The 24,216-nt window shown below is 44.8% G+C and overlaps 1 protein-coding gene across 1 annotated transcript in view; it reads right to left on the reverse strand.

Moving 5' to 3' along the window:
- The window catches only part of Dock5 (dedicator of cytokinesis 5), a 191,216-nt gene that overhangs the window by 126,362 nt on the left and 40,638 nt on the right, over positions 1-24,216 (reverse strand). The window contains exon 2 of the mRNA XM_006992034.4: positions 12,433-12,516. Coding sequence (XP_006992096.1) covers positions 12,433-12,516 — 84 coding nt within the window. The remainder of the gene's footprint in view (positions 1-12,432; positions 12,517-24,216) is intronic.

The raw sequence follows: 24,216 nt of genomic DNA on the forward strand, positions 1-24,216 counted from the left end.
AATTTTATGGTTGGGGAATCACTACAAAATGAGGAACTATATTAAGGAACTGTATTAACGGGTCATAGCATTAGGAAGGCTGAGAATCACAGGATTATGGGGTGTGGTCTTGTTTGGTCTTATTGGAGGAAGTATGTCACTGGGGGTGGGCTTTGAGGTTTCAAAAGCTCACACTATGCCCAGTCTCTGTCTCTCTTACACACACACACACACACACACACACACAAACACACACAATCACCTCTCCAATTTGTAGATAAGATGTAAACTCTCAGCTACTGCTTGAATGACATGCCTGCCTGCCTGCTGCCACGCTCCCTGCCTTGATGGTCATGGACTCACCCACTGAAACTACAAACAGGTCCCCAGTTCAATGTGTTTTGTTTTGCTTTTTTTTTTTTTAATTTTAATTTTAAAATTTTTTTTACTTTGGAGCTAAGGACTGAACCCAGAACCTTGCGCTTGCTAGGCAAGCGCTCTACCACTGAGCTAAATCCCCAACCCTTTGTTTTGTTTTTTAAATAAGTTGCTTTGCCCATGGTATCTCATCACAGCAATAGAACAGTAACTAAAACAAATATATTAATTCTGTTTGTATTTCATGATGATATACACTTGTCAAAACTCACTGAATTACATGTTAAATACAGTGGCTTTTATGTAATTACATCGTTCATTTAAAAAGCCACAGCTGGATACCACCATACACTCACTAGAATGACTAGAGTCAACGAGACTGACTACGTACACAGTTAGCAAGGGTTAGGTGTAACTGGACCTTTGTGCTGGTTGGTTTTTGTCAACCTGACACAAACCTAGACGTATCTGGGACGAGAGAAAAATGTCCCCTTAGGATTGGCCTGTGGGCAAGCCCATGTGATATTTTCATGAGGTAGAGCCCAGCTCATTGTGGGTAGTGCCACCCCTGGGCAGGCAGTCCTGAGTTGTGTAAGAAAACAGGCTGAGCAAGCCATGAGGAGCAAGTCGGTAAACAGTGTTCCTTTGTGGCCTCTTTATCAGTTCCCGCTTCCCAGGTTCCTGACCTGACTTCCTTCTATGATGGACTATGATGCAGAGATAGAGGATAAAATAAACCCTTTCCTTTCCAAGTTGCTTTAGGTCATGGAGTTTTGTCACAATAGAACCCCAACTATGACAATTCTCTCTTACCATGCTGGTAATTTCTTCTAAAGTTACACAGATCCTATGACTTATCAATATTACCATGCCTAGTTATTCAAGATCAATGGAAACATACACATGCAAAAAAAAAAATGCTCTAGAGAAATGCTTACTGATGTTTTAATTCTTCCAAGCTAAATATGGAACTCAAGGAAAGGCACAGTGATGTTTGAGTTATGGCATGTTTATATAATGAGTACTACTCAACAATTCAGAAAAAAAATGTACAACTTTATGAATGACTCTAAAAACCATTATAATGAGTGAAAAAACCAAACAATAGACATGCGTCATCCCACTGACACAGGGTTCACTAGCAGGTAAAACTAGAACAGTGGCCAATGACTGAGGTGGGACTCGCAGGTTAAGAAGGAAGCTCGGAGCACTCTGGGGTGACATGCAGACTGTGTCATCTGATAAAACTTACTCTACTGTTTATCTAAGTTCATGTTACAGCATATAAATTTTTCCTTGATGTCTTTAAACGTGGAAAAGGAATGGAAGAAAAACTTATCAAGTGAAAATTACTATAGAAATTAATCACTTCTAACAGGATGGTGTATCACTCATATACGGGTGAGAACTTTTGTTTGGCATGGTCTCTGAAATGAGTTTGAGTCAGGTGTGAAAAAGAACAGGCATCTTTCTCCATGACTGTACTTTGTCTTGTGTCTCACCAACGACATTATCCATCCTAGTTACTCCCAGCATCCTTCCAAATTGATTTTGAATGAGTTTTTTTTTTCTATTTCTAAAATAGAATTGCAGCACAGACCTGCAATTCATTTACTCAATCAACAGGTGCATAAGCTAGGAAACCAAGACATGGAGTATTTCTCTGCCCTAATCATTACTTTATTATGCAAAGGAGGGGGAGAAAGAATTAGCAGATACAACAGAGCCGTAGAAACAAAATTTCACAGGGATTCAAGTCAGGAAGGAATGAAAGGGTACATGGGGAAGGCTAACTTAGCAGATGAGCTACTGGAGAAAGTGTGGTTAGAAGTCTCTGAGGAGGTCCATCAGGGCTGAGGTTTACATGACTCATGTGGCCGTTCATTCATTATACATAAAAACACTTCTTGAAGTGGAGTGTATCAGACATCATCTTTAAGAAGGAAGGAAACAGATCCATAAACAAGTAACCGAATACAAAGGGGCCTTTAATGGAACTGCTTGGAGACTCTGGCTCACAAAAGAGTGTGTTATGAATATGCTCCAGACTCAGGCAATTACTGGGGAATGCTGAAGACTTCCCAGGCAATCAATGAAAGTGCCGTTCGATGGGTGACTTATAGAATGTTCCACACAAACACCTTTTATTTCGCCATCACAAGATAAATGTGCTGTCCTGCTCACACACATATAAAAGATCAATAAATTATGCTTATCCTCTTAGATATTAAAAGCCAAGGACACGGAGGAAGTTGCTGTTTATAGCACCCACATGACACACGGGGCAGAGAGGAGGCAGCATCCACAGAGGAGGAGCAGGTGCTAAATCCTGTTGTTTTTCCTTTAACTATCTCAGGCCTGCTAGCTTAATTAGGCCAGAGTCAAAGGTTGTACCCCTGTGGACTAGGTAAACCTGTCAGGTTTCCAGGGCCAGAACCCAGTGAGCTGTCCCTCCAACAAAAGTGCAGAACCTGGGGGCTCCTGAGCCAGCTGGGTGCCAGCCCTCAAAGGAGGGAGAAAGTCTCAGTATGAAATCCCTCATTGCAGAGGACAGTGGGTCACGTTTGTCCCAGGGGAGCATTCCTGCCACCTCCCGGAGTCCAAAGCCTCAGCTGCTCACATCTAAAGGCCCTGGGCTTTTGCAAATAATCTGCAAGGCTGAAAGGAAGGGAAGATAGTCCCATTCTGTTGTTTCTTCGCAATGGATAAATCTACCAGCCTTTCGGCAAGCAAGGCTGCTAATGAAAGCTTGAATGTGAAGGACTCAGGGCACCTGAGACCTAACCGCTTCCCTGTTTAAAAATAAATAAGCAATTGGCATTGATAAACACGGGGGTTTCTTTCCCTGGCATCAAGCTGTCGCCATGGTCTTGCTGTGAGGACGGCAAACTGGGCACTCAGAACTCAGCCTTTTAGATGAGGAGACTTTAGTCTTGGGCCAGATCAGCATGAATAATATGCATACCATCTGAGCAAGAAACTAATTTAGTTTTCTTTTTGAGACAAGGCATCATATAGCTTAGGCTGGCTTCAAAACTGCTGTGTAGCCTAGGATATCCTGAAACTCCTGAGCTTTCTGCTTTAGTTTCCTGGAATTACATACAGGCATGCACCATCACACCCAACTTCAACTTTCTTTTTTTTTTTTTTTTTTTTTTTTTTTTGTCAGAGCTGAGGACCGAACCCAGGGCCTTGTGCTTGTTAGGCAAGCGCTGTACCACTGAGCTAAATCCCCAACCCAACTTTCATTTTTTTTATTTACTCAATTAAGTTAGTTTTGACAATTTTATACATGTATATAATGAATTCTGATTACTCTCACTCAACTTTTACTTTTTTATCATTTTAAAGTGTGTGTGTGTGTGTGTGTGTGTGTGTGTGTGTGTGTGTGTGTGTGTGTACAGGTGCCTCCAAAGGCCAGAGACATTAGATTCCCTGTAGCTGGAGTTGTGTTTGTGAGCCACCTGATGTGGATGCTGGGGAACCGAACTTGGGTCCTTTGGAAGAGCAATAACTATTTTAAGCCATTGAGCCATCTCTTCGGCCCCTTCAACATTTATTTTAAAGCAGAAAAGGATCCTTGTTTGCAGAGCCTGGTAGACAGTTGATGAGTGTGTTAAGGAGAATACAAAGTCTCTTTGACCTAGCGCAGACTATTGGAAGGAGTGTGGAATAAAATCTGTACCTACAAACCACACAAGTGTAAGGTGAGGGCGGGCAGAGCTAGCAGGACTACCAGAGACAAGGCCCTGCTCCCTCATGAACAGAACACATCTAGGCTCTGGAGGAAACTACCGATCTAATGCAATGAAGCCTTCAATCTTTTCTTCCTTCACGCTCACACACACTCCGGTTTTTAAGGCCACTCCACTATAAACTCTAACTCTGCCTAAAAACATTAAGATCTTTTTTCTGTTTACCTAGGACAGATAATAACAGAGAACACAAATCTCTATTTCCAACTAGAGCATAGCTCAACGGACAAGAGATCTGCTCCAAGTGTTAGGGTGCAGGGTGAAGGGTGAAGGGCCAGGTCACAGTGAACAGACAAGAAGTGACACACATTCAGATGTGTCCAGTGCAAGACAAGGGACACGCCTTGCCTTGGGGGCCTTCACAGAACTTCTCCTCTAGGTGGGTCAACATGGTCACGCTGGTTTCCAATTCCTACTCCTGAACGGAATCTTGGCCTCAGGGTAGTTTGGGGATGTGCTATCTAGAAAGCACTTTTTTTTTTTATAACCAAAGGTGAATGGCCCAGCAATCAAAGGCACAGGTACCACTCTGCTCTACTACACCACGCCCTTTTCCCACCCCTTGATCTAACCAACATCCCGAGACCAGAATCAGTCTGACAGAGCTGCTGGGAACATTCCAATGGGGGCATTCCAGAAACTTCTTTGTTTTCAGGTTCACTTGCCTCTGTAGATTGGCAGGCAGCTGCCCAGATGGGTCAATGCCAAGTGCTAGTGCTTGATGGATAATGGAACCAAGGTACCACTCAGGAAAGAGATATAATTTCCACATCAGGGGATTGGACAGATGCCTATGTCTAAAGAACATATGTTAGGATGTATTTCAACAGCACATTCAAACATTACCTTGAAAGAAAAATCGGGAGAAGGCATTCTCTGTTTTATAAGGCTTAATGGGAAGGCCACACGATGGCTCAGTTAGTAAAGTCCTTGCCACAGAAGCCTGAGGATCTCAGTTTGCTCCCGAGCACCCATGTGAAAACCTGGATGTGGCCGTGTACGCTTATCCTCTCAACACTGGGAAGAGGAAATAGCAGAATACCCAGCCGGCCAAGCTAGGCTGGTCAGTCTCAGATCCCAGAAGGAGACCCTGCCTCAACAAAGTGGGCAGCCCCTGAAGGAATGACAGATTGGCCTCTTGCTTTCAAATGCATGCATGCATGTGCATTCCCCCACACATACACCACATTCACGTACCCCCACACGTGTATACACACACACACACACACACACACACACGCACGCACGCACGCACACACACACACACACAGGGACTCGATCGGAGAAGAGACATTTCAATGGCTGCCACATTTAATTAACGTCTCTCCCAGACACACTCCTACTACCACATGTCTTTAAAAAAACACAGTTCAGGAAAGAATGTTCCCAGAGGTGTGTCTGATGACAAGCTGCACATAAGGTAAAGGTCAAGCAGATGTGGGAAGTGACCATGCACCCTCAACAAAACATGATGAAGCCCTAACTGCTTCCCAAGCTAAAGCCAAATGTCTGCACGCAGAACTTGTCATCAGATTCGAGCTGCTGGGCTCGCTGCCATTTATGGTTGGAAAGGCAGTTGTTTCTATAACTAGGCCACAATGACAGTATGGATTCAGAATTATAAAATACCTCCTAGGATCTTAACGAAGAGAGGGCAACAGAGTATTACAAACATATGGAGGATCCCAATGTAGCTTTTTTATCTAATATATTTGATATGCCATTATGGTGGTGTGTGTGTGTGTGTGTGTGTGTGTGTGTGTGTGTGTGTGTGTGTGTGTGTGTGTCTGTGTCTGTGTGTGACAAGCATGTGGAAGTCAGAAGACAGCATTCTGGAGTTGGTTTTTCTCCCACCATGGATACTAGAGGGTAAACTTAAGCCCTCAGGCTTCAGAGCGAACGCTTTCACCAGATCAGCCATCTTGGCAGTCTAAAAGTTGGTCTTGATGGCTGTGGGGATTGAACACTAGGTGAGGCACATCCTCAGCTCCTGATTCTGTTTAGTTCATTTGCTTTTTGCTGTTGTCGTTGTTGTTCTTTTGGTCTCTCTCTTGGCTTACGGCCACTGAACAAGGCTCGGCAAACAATGAAATGAACATAAGGGAGGGAACAATGGCTCTGGGGATAGCTGTTTAAAGGCCGTGGTCACTCAGGACTACAGCATGTGACAACCTATTTTCAATCAGACACTCCCAGAAAGTTAGCTAGCGTCCTATGTCACGTTATACTTGAGAAGTTCTAGCTACAGCCCCTCAAAAAGATGATTACCAAGCCTCTGCTAGAATTTTAAAATTTTAAATGCACCCTTTCTTTGTCAACTCTCTGTCAGGAGGGTTCACTAACTGCAGGGACAAAATATACTACCAGGTAACTGACCTGCTGCTATGACACCATTCTCTGTACCTACTTGCAAAGGCCTGCTTAAGAAGAGGAGGTTCAAAGCGTGTACCACCCAAGTCAGAATCCATTTTTCATTTCTTTTCATTGGTCAGGTTGCACATCCTTTTAAAAGTCCAAAATGTAAGGCTCTAAATTCTAAAACCTTTGGACTCTGGAATCAAGTTGTAAGAGGGAAATGCCATTCCTGACCATGTGACAGGTTCAGTCAAGGGGCAGGTATGCTAAAAAATACTCTACAAAATTGCCTTCCAGTTATACCTGACAGGTGAATATGAAACATATATGGATTTTGTGTTTTTACTTGGGTTCTCCTAATGTTTTATGATATATATTTAATATGTAAATACTCCAAAAAATTTAAAGCCAAATCCTCTGCTTCTAAGCACTTTAGACAAGGAATGCTCTCAGTCTACATGTGGAAATGGGTTTTCTGACTCGGGTGAGTTTTACTGGCCTTGTTCCATATAAAAGTAACGTATAAAAAGGGAGGCCCCACATGTCCATGTGTCTTATTCCTTTCCACATTCCAGGGCTGCCCATCTTCCCTAATTCCTGTCTGAATATTTGTGTTATCCTCTGAGTCTTCAAAAATGATTCTGAATACAAAGTGTTATCCTGTGCCTGCCTCTGCCGAGCTCAGACCACCTGCGAGACAATATCTCACTTAGTTACTTCTCCGGGGGCTGACTGTGTGCGATGACCTCAGAGTCCCCAAGCACATCAGCCACTCACGCTCTTGAGCTCATGGGTGGTTTAAGGACCTGACAGAGTCGGTTGATGGATATGAATTCAGCACGGAAGACCTGCACTTTGAAGAACAGCAGGCCCTGGGCTTGAAGCCATCTGTAGTAGATTTAGATTAGTCACGGGGGAGAAAAGCTCCGTGGTGACTGGACGCTGACAACCTTACACTTATAAAGCACCACATCTTTTTCAATGCGCCACCCTGTGATTCATCACGTCCAAGTCGACGAGCGACCCAAATTTAAATGGAGCATTCCCAACACCAAGAGAGCTGAAGCACCTTGTTTGGGGACAGTTAGCCGAGACCGGGGTGAGCCACCTAACCTAACTTGGTCCTCCATCTGTCTCTACCCTCGATGGTCTCAGCAGCAGCGTCCTCTTCTCCCCGTAGTGACTGGATATTTGTGTGTTTGTTTGCTTGATTTCTTGTCTATCTTTCTAGGTAAACCCTATGAGAGTTTACCTGGCTGTTCTATCACTCCTTTGACCAGACTTAGAACATCTCCTGTGCTTAATGCACTGGGCACAGGGTAGATGGGAAGCAGGTATGGCTGAAAAACAAGGTGAGTGTAGCTGAAATGCCCGGCGTCTCTGTCCACATGCTCGTGGGTGGGTCTGGAGCAGGAAAGAACATTTGGGAGTTAGGGGTGGGGGTGGGGGGATGGATGTCTCATTGCCAAATACCTTCCAGGGCTTAAGGGAGCAAAGAAAGAGCAGCAATCCCAGGCAGATCAGGGCCAAGGGAATCTGCTTCAGGACTAAAGGAGTTCTCTTCTCTTACAGTCTCTCAAGGCATGCAGCTCTAGGGAACTACAAAGAAGCAGTATACAGCCTCTCTACCAACTCACTTCCTTCTTTCCTCTTTAACAAATTAAGTTGGGGGGGGCAGTTATGAGATGCAAAGGACAAGTAAGAGCGAGCAGCTCTCTCTTTAAAGACTGAGGTCTTCTGGCTTTAAGTCAAAGATTCAGCCGTCTAGAAGCTTTTCAAACATTTAAACACGGAGTTACCATATGACAACAGAGCAGTCATAGTTCCTGGGGTCTACCTAAGAGAAATAAAAACACAAAACTGGTCCGTGAAGTTTAGAGCAGCATTATGGTTGAAAGATCTAGAAAGCTCCAACATCTGTCTGAGGATGCATGGATGAACTGTGGTTATGTCCATGCAAGGAATGCTAACTGAAAGAAAAGGCAATGAAGTATTAGTCCAAACTGGAGTATTCATGAATCTGAAAACACTAATCTCAAGAAGCCTGCCACCAAGCACCAGACACTGTTTGGCTGCACTACTATAGAAGTCTAGAATAAATAAACTCAAGAAGCAGAAAACAGGTATGCATTTGCCTAGAGTCAGGGGAATGGCTGATAAGTGGTAGAATTGGGGTTAATGAAAACAGACAGTGATTGACAGTTACCCAACTCCGTATGCTTAGTAAATAACCACAGAATCAGACTGTGAGTAAGCTGTGTGGCATTTGAGTTATATCTTAATAAAGCTGCTGTTAAAGCAAAAACATATGCAATAACCAAATCCTTGTGTGGGCTGCAGAGGGCAAGAGATTGGGGGTGCTTCCCAGCTCATCACCATCTCTTATTTCACCTGCACTCATTCCAGACTTTTGCTGAGGGCCTATTGCTCGTCAAAAGCTATGGTGGGCACCTGGAGATTGAGCAGGAGTCAGCTGTGCCTCCAAGCAGTCATTGCTCTTGGGGAATCACTCACTGAACCACAGGGCAGGAAGCAGCCAGGGTCCTCAGTGGTACTCTGTTGTGGGTTGTGGACTGAAAACACTTTTTTAAAAAAAAACTGTCTGGGAGGACTGGGGTCCATGCCAGAACAGCACACACAGCTCAGGCATGCTTGTCCCAAAGGTGGGGTGGGGCAGAATGTGCCGAGGGAGAGTCCCCGAGTCACCAACAGGAAGTTTCAAGACATAAAACCCTGGAGGCCAAGAAACGGTGCCAGCCTTACCCTGGCATTCTCTCCGGCAGTATCATGGGTGTTTCCATTTTGTTTATTTGTTTTCAAGGAAGACAGGAGCAGGGAGTGGAGCAATGAACACAAGTCATTACTCAGCACTTCCTGCAGGTCTCATGTTTGCAAAGCACTCCTGCTCCCAGTCCTCAACGGCCTGAAATAATAGAGGAATTCAAGCCTTGCGCCAAGAACTCGAAGTACTGAGCAGATACAAGAGCCTCCCCCTGAGTGCTGGGCAAGGCAGGCACTACTTCAAAATGAATCCCATAAAAGAAACACGATTGGAAAACTATAATCCGATGTAATAATCTGTGTGGGACTAACATGCCACTCAGAGGTTATGAACTCTGTCCGTAGATGTTTCCCTGCACACACCAGGACATGAGCCCACTCTGAAAACACGGGCGGTGGCATTCGTCTCTGAGAGTCTCGAGTTCTAAAAGCAACACACAAACACTCTATGGAAACAATTACAAGAAAATGTTTTCTTGCTGGCTGGGTGGACAGCTCCTGATCATGCCCAAAGCACAGCAGTGGTGAGGTTTTCTGTATGATGGTCAGTGGGCCAACACTCCCTGCAATCACACTGTGTATGATCAGCGATATCCTAAAAGAACCATGGATGGAGATTTTGGGAACTCAATCATATGGGATTAGAAGCAGATGAGATTTCTGTGTCTGTATTTGTATCAAATACAATACGGACATCCCCAGTCCAAAACTCCGAAATCCAAAATACTCCAAGACTCAACATTTTCTAAGCACTGACATGATATCACAGGTGGATGACACACCATGATGACATTATCAAAATACTGCATAAAATTATCTTCAGGCTATGTGCATAGGACACATAAGGAAAAAAAAGATGAATTTACAACTAGGTGCTATTCCCTAAATGTTTCATTATGCATATTCCAAAATCCCCAACCATCTGAATCATAAGCACTTGCAGTACCAAGTATGCTGGGTAAGAAACGTTCAACCTGCATTTTGAACCAAGATCAGTTCTCAGTGAGGCCACGAGACAAAGTGTAAGAGTGGACACACTCAAAACCACACTAATATGTATTCTATGAGGACAGCATGCTTCAAATAACTACCACAAAAATATATTAGAGCCACATAAAAATTTTTAAAACCAATCTTTTTTGAGGAAACAATCTTAAGAATGCATTTCAGGGATGTTGTTAACTTTATGTCAGACCAACATCAATACTCTATTTTTCTCTGATGCACTCCATAAGGTAGTTATAAAGCACCCCCACCCCCACCAAAACACACACACACACACACACACACACACACACACACACACACACACACACTCTTTCTCAGAGAGAGGGGGGCAGGGGGAGAAACAGAGACAGAGAACATACTGGAGACAAAAGAAGAATTTCCATGCCAAAATCTGCAGAAAGGCAAACCCCAAAGAAACCAGCCTAGTACTTGTGGCAGCGTCTTGCCTGGGGCATTTGTTGATGTAAGAAAGGATGTCTGAATGGCTTAAAGTAGCATTTTAAAGGGCCTTATGGGGCCACCAGGACAAAAATTAGAGAGCTGGGCCTCACAATGAGTTGGCTGTAATTTCAGTAAAGCATAAAGCACTACCATGGATGAAGACAGTTAAATGGCTTAATAAGCAGGAGTTGGATAGAGCTGTTTAGCACAGTTCTAAAATGGTAGGCATATATATTCTAAAAACAGGTTTGAGACTACATAAAGCAAAAAAAAAAAAAAAAAAAAAAACCCTCCCATTTCTGTAGAGACAGAAACTACAATCATGGTGAAAGACTCAACACAGTAACCAAAAAAGCAGAAAAAAAAAGTTAGCATATAGCAGATTGAAAAACTGGGTAAAAAAATCTGTCCAAATGTCATGTATGGAACTGAATACTCAATGATCCTTAAATGTACATTTCTTCAAGCCCACATAGAAGTTACAAAAGTTGAGCATGTGCTTTTAACCTGCACAATGGGAAAGTATGTCCACAGGGACCAGAGTATATATGTATCTGCCCCCCTGGCAAAGGACCGACCTAATGGGGTCTGAGGGAACTGTGGTTTCCAGAAGCAAGAGTCCTGAAATATGTATGTCAGGTAGTATGAGTGTAGTGGTGAGGCCTGAGTTTGGGAAGGGTGACGGTAAAAGAAGGAGCATGGGTGGAGAGTCCACACGGTCGTCTCTGGCTACATGCTGCCCCTGGAAGCCAACCAGCTACAATGGGATGATATGGAAGGAAAAGAGAAAGGCAAAGACCCAGCTTTAAGGGAGGAAGCCATCACAGCAGTCTTCCATGCAAGCAGCTTAATTATGGCCAAATCCTGCTTCCTACCGCCCAGGCTTCCCATCTCTTCCCCTTCTTGTATCATCCTGTCTCAACCTAGAGATCCACACAGGCTCCTAGAGGATACTTTTGCCTTTCCACTCTCCCAGCATTTACCAATGCAGAGTGTCGGTACCAACAAGCTTTGCTCTAAGAAAAATCTACCTAGCTTCCTGCCATCTCCTCACCCCAACTTTCACGGGGTTATGATAAACTGGGCTCAAAAGTCTGTCCTCTGTTTTGCTCCTCCACCTCGATGGCTTAGGTATGCTTTTGTTGCCCTGGAGTTTGGGACTAGAGATGTTCCTGGAGGTCTCCTAGGGTGGAATGGGTGGATGCAGGCATCATCTGGGCTTTGCACACACAATCTTAAGTATTGCCCAGGTTAACCAGAACCCCTGCCCAGGCCTGAGCTAGATGGAGGAAATGGACAAACACAGGTAGAACCTGCTGTTACAGTCCTGACCCAGTTCTCTCAGAGGCTCGGTACCATCACAAGGCCTCACTCTCGTTCTCCCTGAATCTGGCAATACTGGGCACTGAGTAGAAAGAGATCCACCCCTAAATAGCAAGGCTTCCTTCCAGCTCCCACAAGCCTGATGTCCCATGTATATCTCCCCTGGCCAACTCTGCCGCTGAACCCTTCTGTATCCAGTGGCAAAAACCTTGATGCTGATGTCCGGGCATATCCACAGTCCCATGAGCAGGCTCTGTTGAAAACACCCCAGCATGGAGCGGTATCACCTTGGGTACTTCCTACTGCAGCAGGGTGAGTAGAGCACATGGGTCTTAAGGCTAAGTGCTTTATTAATAAGTAATTCCTATAGGCTCTTCCTGGGCCCCGCCCAGCAGGAGGCCATTGCACTCACCCTCGTACATCTCCAGGATGTGGACCGTGTCACCGATCTGCAAGGAGAGTTCCACATCTTGAGACGCATTGTAGTTATAGATTGCTGTGGATGAGAAGAGAGGGGATTAGAAAACATGCTATGAAATGTCACATGCAAAAGTTAGTGACTGGTCTATCTGTTCTAGTTTACCTCTCTGTTGCCGTGGTAAGATACTGACCAGGTTCACAACTGGTCATCTAGAGAACCCAAGGCAGGATAGGAGCTCAAGACAGGAACCTGGGAGCAGGAACTGAAGCAGAAGCCAGGAAGGAACATTGCTTGCCGCTTCCATTCTCTGGCTCACTCAGTTACTTTTCTTATCGGTCCCACCTGCCTAGAGATGGCACTGCCCACAGTGTGCTGGGCTACCTTCCATCAACTAACAGTTGAGAAAATGCCCCCAAAGACAAGCCTACAGACCAATCAAATGAAGGGAATTTGTCAGCTGAGGTCCCCTTTTGCCATCCAATGCTGAATGATTTCATGTGTTCCACTCTATGTAAAGCAGAAAACATGGGCTGTATTTCCTCCAACACGCTGACTGGTTGCCTAGCACATACCATGTGCTGTGTCACATAAAATACATAGATGTAGCTTCAACTACCAGAAAAAATAATAGTCTAGCAGGGGGGTGGGGGAAGAAAGGTATCAAATAGATAAATCCCAGAAATAACTGTTTAATTAAAAGCTGGGATAGCACTACAGAAGAATCCAGGCCAGAGAATACAATGAGAAGTTCTTTGGATCCAGCCCCTTGTCTACAAGACAACAGCCAATCTGAAACTCATTAAGCTTATGGTCTTTATTTAGGGCACAGGAGAGTGGTCTCTTGACTTCCTTGACATGTGCTCACCAGGTGCAAAGGCTGCACATGAAGGGCCCTCTATCAACAGAGTGATATAGGTCACAATGCCAGGATGGCACCAGGGCCCAGCTCTTGATGCTCTAGGGACAGAGTAACCCTAGTTACCTAGTAACATTAGGATGGGTAAGGTTAGGGTCCCACAGAAAACAGCAGACTAACTCACAACTGAAATGGGGAAGAACAGGCCAGAGCTTTGCATAGGTATTTTATCGTAACTCCACACAAGTGACTAAGAAGCACATGAAACACGTTCAGCACTATTAGTCACGGAGGGAATGCAAATCAAAACCGCCATCAGATGCCTCTTCACACCTACTAGAACGCTGTGTTTAAAAAGACATCTACCAAGACTACGGAGTTACAAGCGCTCGAATCCCTGGCCCATAGGATTACAAAACAAGAGATCTTTCAGAAACTAGACTGGAAGTTTCTTAAAAGTGACGTAAATTTACTACATGACTCAGCAAATTCACTCCTAGGAGAGCAACAAGAAGAAGAAAAACTACGTCAGTCCTACACAATAATACCCTTATCTCAATGTTCACGGTGGCTGCAATGGGCTGAAGAGTAGCCCCTGAGACATCCTCGCCAATCTCCCTCAACCTGTGGGTGCCACCTTATCCGGCAAAGAGGTAACAGAGAGGACACGTAGTTATCTTAGGGTGTTTCCTACATGTTGAAGGAAGGGAAGGAGAAAGAATGGACGCCAAAATTTGCTGTAGCCTAGCAACAGAGATAGCTGGCCACCCTGGAAGCTGGCAGTAGCATGGGATAGACTCTCCCGAGAGTCTCCAGGGGCAAGCAGACCAGTCCACACCTTCATTTCAGAACTCTGGGCTCCAGAACTTGAGATAACACACTCCTGTTGTTTCAAGCCATGGAATCTGTCATCATTTGTTACAGCAGCCACAGGAAACCAGCGTGGCTGTGTTAGTCACAAGAGTCAACACGCAGAAACAACTCAGCTGTGGCTGGGCACACAAACTACGGTACAGCTGTGTCTTGATATCTCTACCAGGTGGACTGCACAACCACACCCTGTGAAGATAGGAAAACATACAACCTGATAAAACATGGTGTGGCGTTGACACGGAGCCTAAGCATACCCTCTCCTATTCTATTACTCTAGATGACTAACAGTACCTAAAATGATGTAGTTGCTAGTAGGCAGCTACTCTACTGTATCACTTAAGAATTACAACTGGTAAAGTGTCTGCCCCATAAACATGAGGATCTGATGGTGGAACCCCAGCACCCATTTAAAAGCCAGGTGTGGGCACAGGTGCACCTGTGACCTTACATAGGGGATATTAAGGCAGGAGGACACCTGGGGGCTCACTGGTCAGCCAGTCTAGATAATTAGTAAGCTCCAGACTCAATGAGAGAAACTGTCTCAAAAAAAAAAAAAGACAACACAGAGCAATGGAGACAGTGGAGAGCTAAGGAAGGAGACACTTAATGTTGATCTCTTCCCTAAACACATCCTACATGCATACACATGCATGTACACAGACATACACACATACACTATTCACACATGCATACACACACCCAAAAGGAAAAAAAAATGAGAAGAAAAAATATCTACACATATTCAATAGACACAATATCTTTTCCAAATTGTTTTGGTCTGAAACGAAATCACACCTTGTCAAGCAACAGAGTCCCTTTCCCACTGTCCGTCATGGTGACTGGTCGCCTATTTTGTATCACAAACTGTGTTAGAGAGTGACGTCAGAGAGATAAACACGAGGTGTGGCTCCTGTGCCCTACTTAAAACAGGTAAGAGTGCTGACCATAAATCCACGCAACAGAATACCATTCAGCCATGAAAAATGATACACGACACATGCCACAACCTGCATAACCACAAAGTACGCTAAGCAAAAGAAGACATAAGCAAATACGTCTTTTACTCTATCTATTTTGGAGATGTTCAGAATATGCTAATCTGTCAGACAACAGAGCAAATGATTTGCTGCTTGAGGTAGATATGAGGTCGGTCACTGAGCAACCTCTCCATTCCGGAACTATTGAGGGAGGTGAAACACTCCAGACTGAACTGTGGTGACAATTCCACAGCTCCTAAAGTGACTAAACCGGGGACTGGGAAGAAGGCTCGGGTGGGAAAACACATGGATGTCACCCTCTGTAAACTATGCTTCAGAGAAAGTTCTTTTTAAACAGATATATTTCTTGTCTTTATTAGCGAGTAATCTGCAACCACCCCAGAAAAAAGAACCAGCTTGGAGATTCAGCTGTAAACACTACAAGGAATTTCACTGTCGGATCCATCTCTACATGTGTGACCACCACATGAGGATGGTCACTCCATCCATCTTCATTTCCTACAAGGGTCATGAAAAACGTCCTACCCGGTTCAGAAAGAAAGGTGTCCCTGTCCTTGCCCGTGGCAGACACAACCTATTCTCCTCTCCCTGGGCTGCAGCCTGGCTTGGGTCACAGTAAACTTGTCAGTGAGGGAAGAGACTAAGAACACCCCCGCCACCTCTCAGAAATGGCCTCCCCTTCATGAAGGAGGCCACAGTTTCAAACGGTGTCCTTCTGCAGTCCTGGTCTAGAAGCCTGAAGAAGTTGTTTTCTATTGTGCTTTCAGGACAGGCTGTGGTTTCTGAATAAGGACTGGCTGGGGAAGTGGGTTAGGAGAAATGACAGAGAACTCAGGAGGAGGGAGTTCCAGCTTCCCTGGCCTGTGTGTGTGTCCCCAACCTGGAGAGGCTGCAGCCTCACCACACTACATACAGTTCAGCTCCGTCTGACGGCTCCGGTTGGCTCCGATGGTTTACCCATGGAGTACAGGGAGGGTTTTCTGCAGCAAACCCAGCACTGCAGTTCTGGACACCACCTAGATCCCATTCACTGCCACCCCATAACATGCTTCTTCCTACCACCCCTCCCCCACGGAAACAGGAAGCAGTGAGGCCACTTTGTCACAAGCTGCGCAATGACCATCTTCGCTCTTCCTGGTTCTTAGTCATGGGAAAGTAAGCAGAGGCGCTCAAAGGTAGCCCCGCACTGTGGGCTCCAGGGATAAGCATCTGCCTAGAACAGCTGAAACTACAGACATGCATGTATGAATGCACATAGACAGGAATGACCCTAGTCGCGCGCGCGCGCGCGCGCGCACACACACACACACACACACACACACACACACACACACACGCACGCACACATCCCCCCCAAAGACCAGCAACCCCAAAATGCTCTAGCCTTAACTATTCACTTTTTCTTCTATGATCTGTCAAATTCACCCTCTCCTCTATCATACTGCCGTTGTCTACTCATGAGGTACAGACTTAACTCAGAGAAGAATTCAAGGTACAAATAACAACCCTGTTTACATATTTTGTTTGAGTAACATGGATGTCTCATTAGCCTCCTAACTCTCTATATAGCTCTGACCACTTCTGATTTCCCAGCCTCCCTCCTCCCAGGGCTGGGATTGTGGTGTAGCACCATACTCAGTGAATGCAATACTAGGGACTGAACCTCGGGCCTTTGTGCATGCCAGGCAAGCATTTTACCAACTGAGCCACATTTTCCACTCCTTATTTTACTTTTTAAGCACATGATTGGTCCTTTACTTTATACCCCATTATCTTTGCCTTTCCCCCCACCTTCCTCCGTAGTCCCCTTTCCCTTCACATACCGTCCTTTCGACTGTCACATCACACAGACATATATGTGCATGTATGTATACACACATACAAGTCTAGACTGCAACATCTGTCATCCTCAGTCTGACTGACTGCTTGCCATGAGACTCTAGACTTCCATCCGTCACCCTGTAAATGTATAATGTCATTCTTATTTTGTTATGGCTGAATAAAACTCCATTGAGTATGCACACATTTTCTGAAGGAACTATTTTAAATACTATTTGGAACCCTCCTATAAGATGCACAGAACAATTCGGTTGTTCACCACCTCTTCCCCCAGTACAACCATGTTTCTGCTTCCTTCCAAAGTGGCATCTGTGGTTTCCCATCACATAGGAACAGGATGTCAAAAACCACCTCTCCGGACATGTTATCATACAGGAAAAAAAAAACATGTATATTTCTTTCCAACTGAGGCTGTCAACGAGACAGATGCCCTCCAGCAATGTTCTTCAGAAAAGGGCTGAGATGTCTGTGTGTTCTATGTCATAACTCTGGGTAAAAGTATGAACAGGACTGCAGTCGCTTACAGCAATCTGTTCTACCTAACTCATCTCTTTAGAGCCACACCCCCCCACTTCCCTCCCCCGGGGACCCCTCCAATTTCCCCTGTAGCTCTCTCACACAGCTTTGCTATGCCACACAGCAGCCAATTGGAGAGCTGAGACTAAGAAGGGCTAGATTCAGCTTGCCAGCAGAAAGCCTCTTGGTGAGACTACACCATTCACCTCTGACCAGGATGGCCAGGATGGTAAAGGTGTACCCGCCCTGGAATAGTCTAGAAGTAGAGAAGAACCAGGAGTTCTCTTACTACATGAAAATAGAAGCTTCAAAGCCAAGCTTTATCATACAAACCCACGGCTGATGATCACCTTGAGCTAGCCTGATGCTGTTCTGAGCACAGGATAAATAACAACGCACTTAGGGGAGAAACTAGTGTTTCATTCTAGAACATGAATACTTGTTACAAAGGCAATCAGGTGGCTGGAGAAATGGCTCAGTGGTTAAGAGCACCATTCTGTTCTTCCAGGGGACCTGGGCTCAATTCCCAGAACCCACAGGGCTGCTTACAAATGTCTTGAATTCCAATGCTGAAGGATCTGACACCCTTACACAGACATCCATGCAGACAAAACACCAATCAATGCGCATAAAATAAAAATAAAGAAACCATTTTTTTTTTTTAAAGAAAGAAGGGAAGAGAATCGGGCAGAATGCTGGGGATGTAACTTTGGTGGCAGACAGCACTGGCATAGGAAGCCCTGCAACAGTCCCCAGCAGCACACGCACCGGGCATGGAGGCACAAGCCTGTGACCCACGGGAATGTGGAGGGAGAAGACTCGGGAGTTCACTCTTGTCTACATATACAATTTGAGGGCAGCCTTGGTTACAAAAACCCAAAAGGCAAAAGGAAACCTCTAAGCAGGGTGCGGTGGCCCATCCCCTTTAGTCCCAGAACTTGGGAGGCAGAGGCAGGTAGATCACTGAGTTTGAGGCCAGCCTGGTCTACAGAGCAAATTCCAGGACAGCTGAGACTACACAGAGGGACCCTGTCTGGAAAAGCAAAAATGAAGTGGGGGGGGGGGGGAGAGGCAGCGCTAGGAAATCCTAAGGTTTAAACAAAGCAGAATTCAAGACTTTTTTTTTTTTTTTCATTTGCAAATGGCATGCCTTTCAAGGACCTACTTAATCTAGACCTCAGTTTGTCGTCTATATAACAAGAACCAGACTGGATGATGATGACTCAAGAGCCGTTAGCTCCAGCTTCCTGATTCATGAAGTGACAATCCAGGGAGACGCGCTGCTTTGAACTGGCAGGCACCACCGCAATCTCTTGTTTTGTCTGAGGAAATTAAACAAGACTAGGGAGTCACTGTGCAGAAACTGCTTCCCTGACTGCTTCGTGCAAGGTTGGGAGAGACAAATTGCTGGAATTCTTCCCTAAGCAGCTTACAGTTTATATCAGGAAAGTGTAATTTTTGCAGAGCAAAACAGACAAGACAGTATGTCTACAAATGTACAACAGTTTGCATCTCACCAAATCCTTGATTTAGGTTTCTCTTTGAAACGAGGCTTACACAAGAGAAGGGGGGTCAGGATGAAAGAAAATTGAAAATTGCATAATAAGCAACCCAAAGAACACTTTCCAGGAGCTACAAACGGGATCAGTTTTGATGAAGGAAAGTCTGTTGGCCATCAATTATAAACCTTCCTAATGAACTTAAGTCTCCGAGTCCCCAAATTATAGTTCCCTAAGGAACAACTGGAATCTTTCATTTTTATAAATGAAATCTGCACAAGGACTGTCCAGCAAGCAAAGGCCAAGGCCCCACTTGGAGTGCTTTGCTACTCAGAATATTCAGATCATCAGATTTGTTCATCTCCATTTCTGTGTATGATGTGGGTCTCTCTCTCCCTCCTCCCTCCCTCCCTTCCTTCTTCCTTCCTGCTTCCTTTTTCTTTCTTTTAGACAAGGTCTCATTAAGTTGCCCAGGGTGACCTGTCACTCACAATCCTGCTTTCATCCCCAAGGTACAGAGATTACAGAGCCTGCACCAACACGATCCCTTTTTTATTTCATTATTATCTTTATCTGTCTAGATTTGGCGATTAGTTCTATTAAGACTAAAGATCCACAACTCATCTTTGATCTTCATTCTGGCTTGAATGTGTTAATATTCTCGAAGGCCATATGGTTTTTTTTATCTTTTTTTTAATCTTTATTTATTTATTTATTTACTTTTTTGAGACATGGTTTCTCTGTGTAACATTGGCTGTTCTGGAACTTGGAACTCTCGCTGTAGACCAGGCTGGCCTCGAACTCAGATGTCCGCCTGCCTCTGCATCCTGAGTGCTGGGATTAAAGGCGTGCAGCACCACCACCCAGTGAATTTTTTTTTAAAATCTTAAATATGTGATAAGGATTAGAAAATGATACTTGACAGTAGTTATTAATACCAAGAAGTATCAAAAGTCTATCATTTCAAGCCAACAATTAGGTTTCCAACTGGCCTCTCTGCACTGAGACAGCCTTGTCCCCTCCTGCTCTGATCTGCCTGGGCCATGCCTGGGCCAGAACACCTCCTGCAGTTCTTAACAACACTGCCCTTCTCCTCAGGAGCAGGAGATTCCAGACTTTCCATTTATCCAACCACTCAGGAGAATAGTGGATACCATGACCAACTGACTGGTTATTATTCCAGAAGTTTCTTTTTTAAACTTTATTTCTTTTTTAAACTTTTCTAAACTTTATATTTATATGTGCATTGGTGTTTTGCCTGCGTGTATGTCTGTGTGAGGGTGTTGGATCCCCCAGATCAGGAGTTACAGACAGTCGTGAGTTGCCATGTGGATGCTGGAAATTGAAGCCAGGTCCCCTGGCAGAGCAGCCAGTGCTCATAACCACTGAGTCATCTCCCCAGCTTATAATCCAGAAGTTTCTAGTCTGAAGATCCTATGTAAACACATGGGTTGACTACCTTGATCTAGATAGATATTAACCCAGCTACAGTTTACTGAACTGGCTCACTGGCACCCAGAGGTCACCTACAAGCCTATCTCGCCTAACTGTACATGAGATTAAATTTAGTCTTTCAGGAGAGGAGAGCTGAAACAAGGCAATTCAAAATTAGAGAACAAAAGGTCTGTGGTCTACAAACACAGGGACTTTTCCCCCCACAGCTTCCTCATCTGAAGAACAGGGGTCACAGCCCATTGTCCACACGGTTTGTGGCGCCCAGAAAAGGGAATCTGTGCAGCGGCCCTTGGACTATGACTAACACCTGGCGGGGACTGACTACCGGGCGTCACCTGCCCATCTCTTTCTTCCCTTCCCTGCTCAGCTTCCTATTTTGAGCACAATAGCTTCTGCCTGTGCAACCATAGCCACTGCCACCCTCATCCGTGTTAGAAGCCATCAGAAGAAAACTGCCAATCAAGAAGGACTAGAGAGATCAGAGGATGAGGACGAATTCATCTTCGGTGTCCTCCTGGGGTTGCTGGACAATGACCTGCATGTGATCGTGGGGCACTTTATTAGAGGCAGCTAAGCATTCCCCTGGAGAAAGCAGCACTTGGATCTGGGATGTGTTAGTATCTAAACTCTCCCCTTTCTATTCCTTCTGAGCATTTCTGTAATGATTCAGCTGAGGAGCCAGGGTGTGAGTCAAAGGCCAGCAATGCTCTTAATCATATACACTCCCCGAACCTCTCCTCTCTTTCACTGACCTCTCTGTTCTTTTCCACTGAGTTCTTTCTTGGTCATCAAAATAGGAGAAGTAAAAGAGGAGGGAAAAGTCTGATTCTAACAAGGCAGTTTTAGCCACAAGCATGAAAAATAATCAGCCCAGAACATCTACATCCAATCACAAAGGTTATCATAAGCTTGCAGTTGAGGAACCAGGCTTATTAGCACATGCCTGAAGTCTCAGCACTAGGGAGACAGGGGCAGGGTGACTGTCACAAGTTCAAGGCCAGCCTAGTCTACATTGCAAGTTTCAGATCAGCCTCAACTACATAGTGAAGACTTATCTCAAAAACAAACAATAATTGTTCCTGAGATATGTTCTCATTAAATGAAGATAAGGATAGCTAAGATTAAAGCAGTCGTATCTCTGATACTTTTTTGAGTTTACTGCATCCAACTTATGAACAGAAATTGTAAGTGAGGTAGAAAATGAGAAGCTAGAAGCAAGAAATACACAATCTAGAAAAGACTCTGTTGCGGTTCATTATTTTATCTAGGCAAAGGTGTGTTACATTTGTTTCTGCTGCGGGATATTACTTTACCTGTGTGAAGGTGCGCTACATTTGTCTTTGCTGCCTTTGTTAATGATGTAAAGATGTGCTATATTTGTTTCGCCTTGCCTGCCTAAGGCACCTGATTGGTTTAATAAAGAGCCGAAGGGCCAATAGCTAGGCAGAAGAGGGATAGGCAGGGCTGGTGGGCAAACAAGAATAAATAGGAGGAGGAGGAGGAGGAGGATTGCAGACTCCAGAGAGGAGAGGAGGAGGAAGAGAAGACGACAAGGAAGAGAGGAACATGGCCGGGCTCAGAAGCCAGGCAGCTTCCAGCCAGCCAAGGGAATAGCAGGGAAGTAGGATAAACAGAAAAAAAGAAAGGTAAAAAGCCCGAAGCCAAATGTAGATGAAGAGAAACAGATCAAAATAAGAGCTAAGGTAAGGCCAAACATTCATAACAAATACCAAGTCTCTCTGTCATGATCTGGGAGCTGGTTGGTGGCCCAAAAGCAAGTACACTACAAGGCTCTGTTGAATGACAGTCAATGAGGTCAGTGGCTATTTTTCTCCAAATGTACAATGACTCTAAGACAAACCTCATTTCATTAAGGAAAAGAATGATCCTCAATCAGGCAACCAAAATCTGTTCATTTCAACTATCCACCTGAAAGGGAGAAGGTTCCAGCAGCAGCTTCTGACTTGGGCATACTTCTCAGCAGAGCCTGCAGACCCTGCAATGCCATCCAAGGACAAGCGACGCTCAGCAATCCCAGGATCGTGCCTGGGAGGACCACAGAACCGAACCTCAGCTTCTGTGGCATTACACAAACGCTCACACATGCGCGCGCACAGAGAGAGAGAGAGAGAGAGAGAGAGAGAGAGAGAGAGAGAGAGAGAGAGAGAGAGAGAGAGCGATCGCAGGGGGATCTGGGAAGTCACTTGGCCAAATCTTCCTTCAAAAGTGAAGAAAGGGGCCCAATGTGTGCATGCACGTGTACATGCATGTGTGCAGCTGAAATGACAATGGTGAGAGAAAATACTGTCATGCCACTTAGGATGCTTAGCATAGCTTGTCTAAAATCTTCCATCCTAAACTCAGAGGCAAGTGATTCAAACTTTTCAAGACTTAGGGTCCTCATTAATAAAGTAATAATTTGACTGGCCAGCCTGTCATATAAACATATAAAGAAGCAATATAGCCCCCATACACATGTCCCATAATGACCCAGAAAACATCTTGTGTGCATACATCTCTGACTGCTGGCTAACAAACACCTTCATATCTATGATACTAGTGGTTTGCAGATTTTAGCATGCATCAGAAGCCCCTGGAAGGCTTTCGAGAACACAGACTTCTGGGTCTAACTTCTGACCCAGTAAGTTAATGAGGCCTGAAGATGTGCACCTATAGCAAGCATGTCTGCAAGCTTTGCTAGTTTAGGGAAGGCACTCTAAAACACCAGTGTCCTTCCTATGCAAAGGAGCGAACGTGGTCCTCAGTTTGCAGATACTGACGCAGTATCTCAGAGAAAGTCCGTGCTCTACAATATATGAAACCAGTCATCACAGCTAAGGCTGGCTATGCCCACAGCTGGCTCTGCTCTTCTCAGTTCTCAATGGAGGTATTTCAATTGCTTGACACCTCAGTTTCCTGCTTGTGAAACAGATATCATTACAGAACCCCTTATGTGTAGGGTTTTTGTGAGGAGTAAGGGCTGAGATGTTAGGCACCTGTAGTAGAGGATTATTTTAGGTGTGCTCCTTTTGTTTATGTTGCATTTGTTTAACTCTGTGAAGCTGTGTTACTGTGCCTGTCTAAAACACCTGATGTTCTAATAAAGAACTGGCCAATAGCAAGGCAGGAGAAAGGATAGGCGGGCCTGGCAAGCAGAGAGTTTATATAGAAGGAGAAAACTGGGAGGAGGAATCTAAGATTTAGGAGACAGAAAAGGAGGAGGACTCCAGGAGCCAGCCACCCAGCTACACAGCAAGCCACGGAGTAAGAGTAAGGTTTACAGAAGTAAAAGAATGGGAAGAGCCCAGAGGAAAAGGGTAGATGGGATAATTTAAGATAAGGAAAGCTGGATAGAAACTAAACCAAGCTAAGGCCAGGCATTCATAAGTAAGACTAAGCCTCCGGGTGTGAATTTATTTGGGAGTTGGGTGACGGGTCCCCAAAAAACAGCCCAAAAACAACAACAGGCACCCAAGTCTGTGACTAGCACCCAGCAATCCCCTTTGTAAGTCGATGACAGAGCTGAGACTCAAAGACAGTTAGGTCTCAGGCTCACTCTTTATCATCATCAACACATGTCTTGTGCTGAGTACCAAAAAACCTTTCTCTTCTGTAGCTGGAGTTTTCTCCAGTCCCACTCGTGCTCACAGCCGCTCAGACCCAAGTAAACACACAGAGGCTTACATTACTTATAAACTGTATGGCCATGGCAGGCTTCTTGCTACCTAGTTCTTATATC

Source organism: Peromyscus maniculatus, chromosome 9 (genome assembly GCF_049852395.1).
Source record: "Peromyscus maniculatus bairdii isolate BWxNUB_F1_BW_parent chromosome 9, HU_Pman_BW_mat_3.1, whole genome shotgun sequence".
Taxonomy (NCBI): Eukaryota; Metazoa; Chordata; class Mammalia; order Rodentia; family Cricetidae; genus Peromyscus; species Peromyscus maniculatus.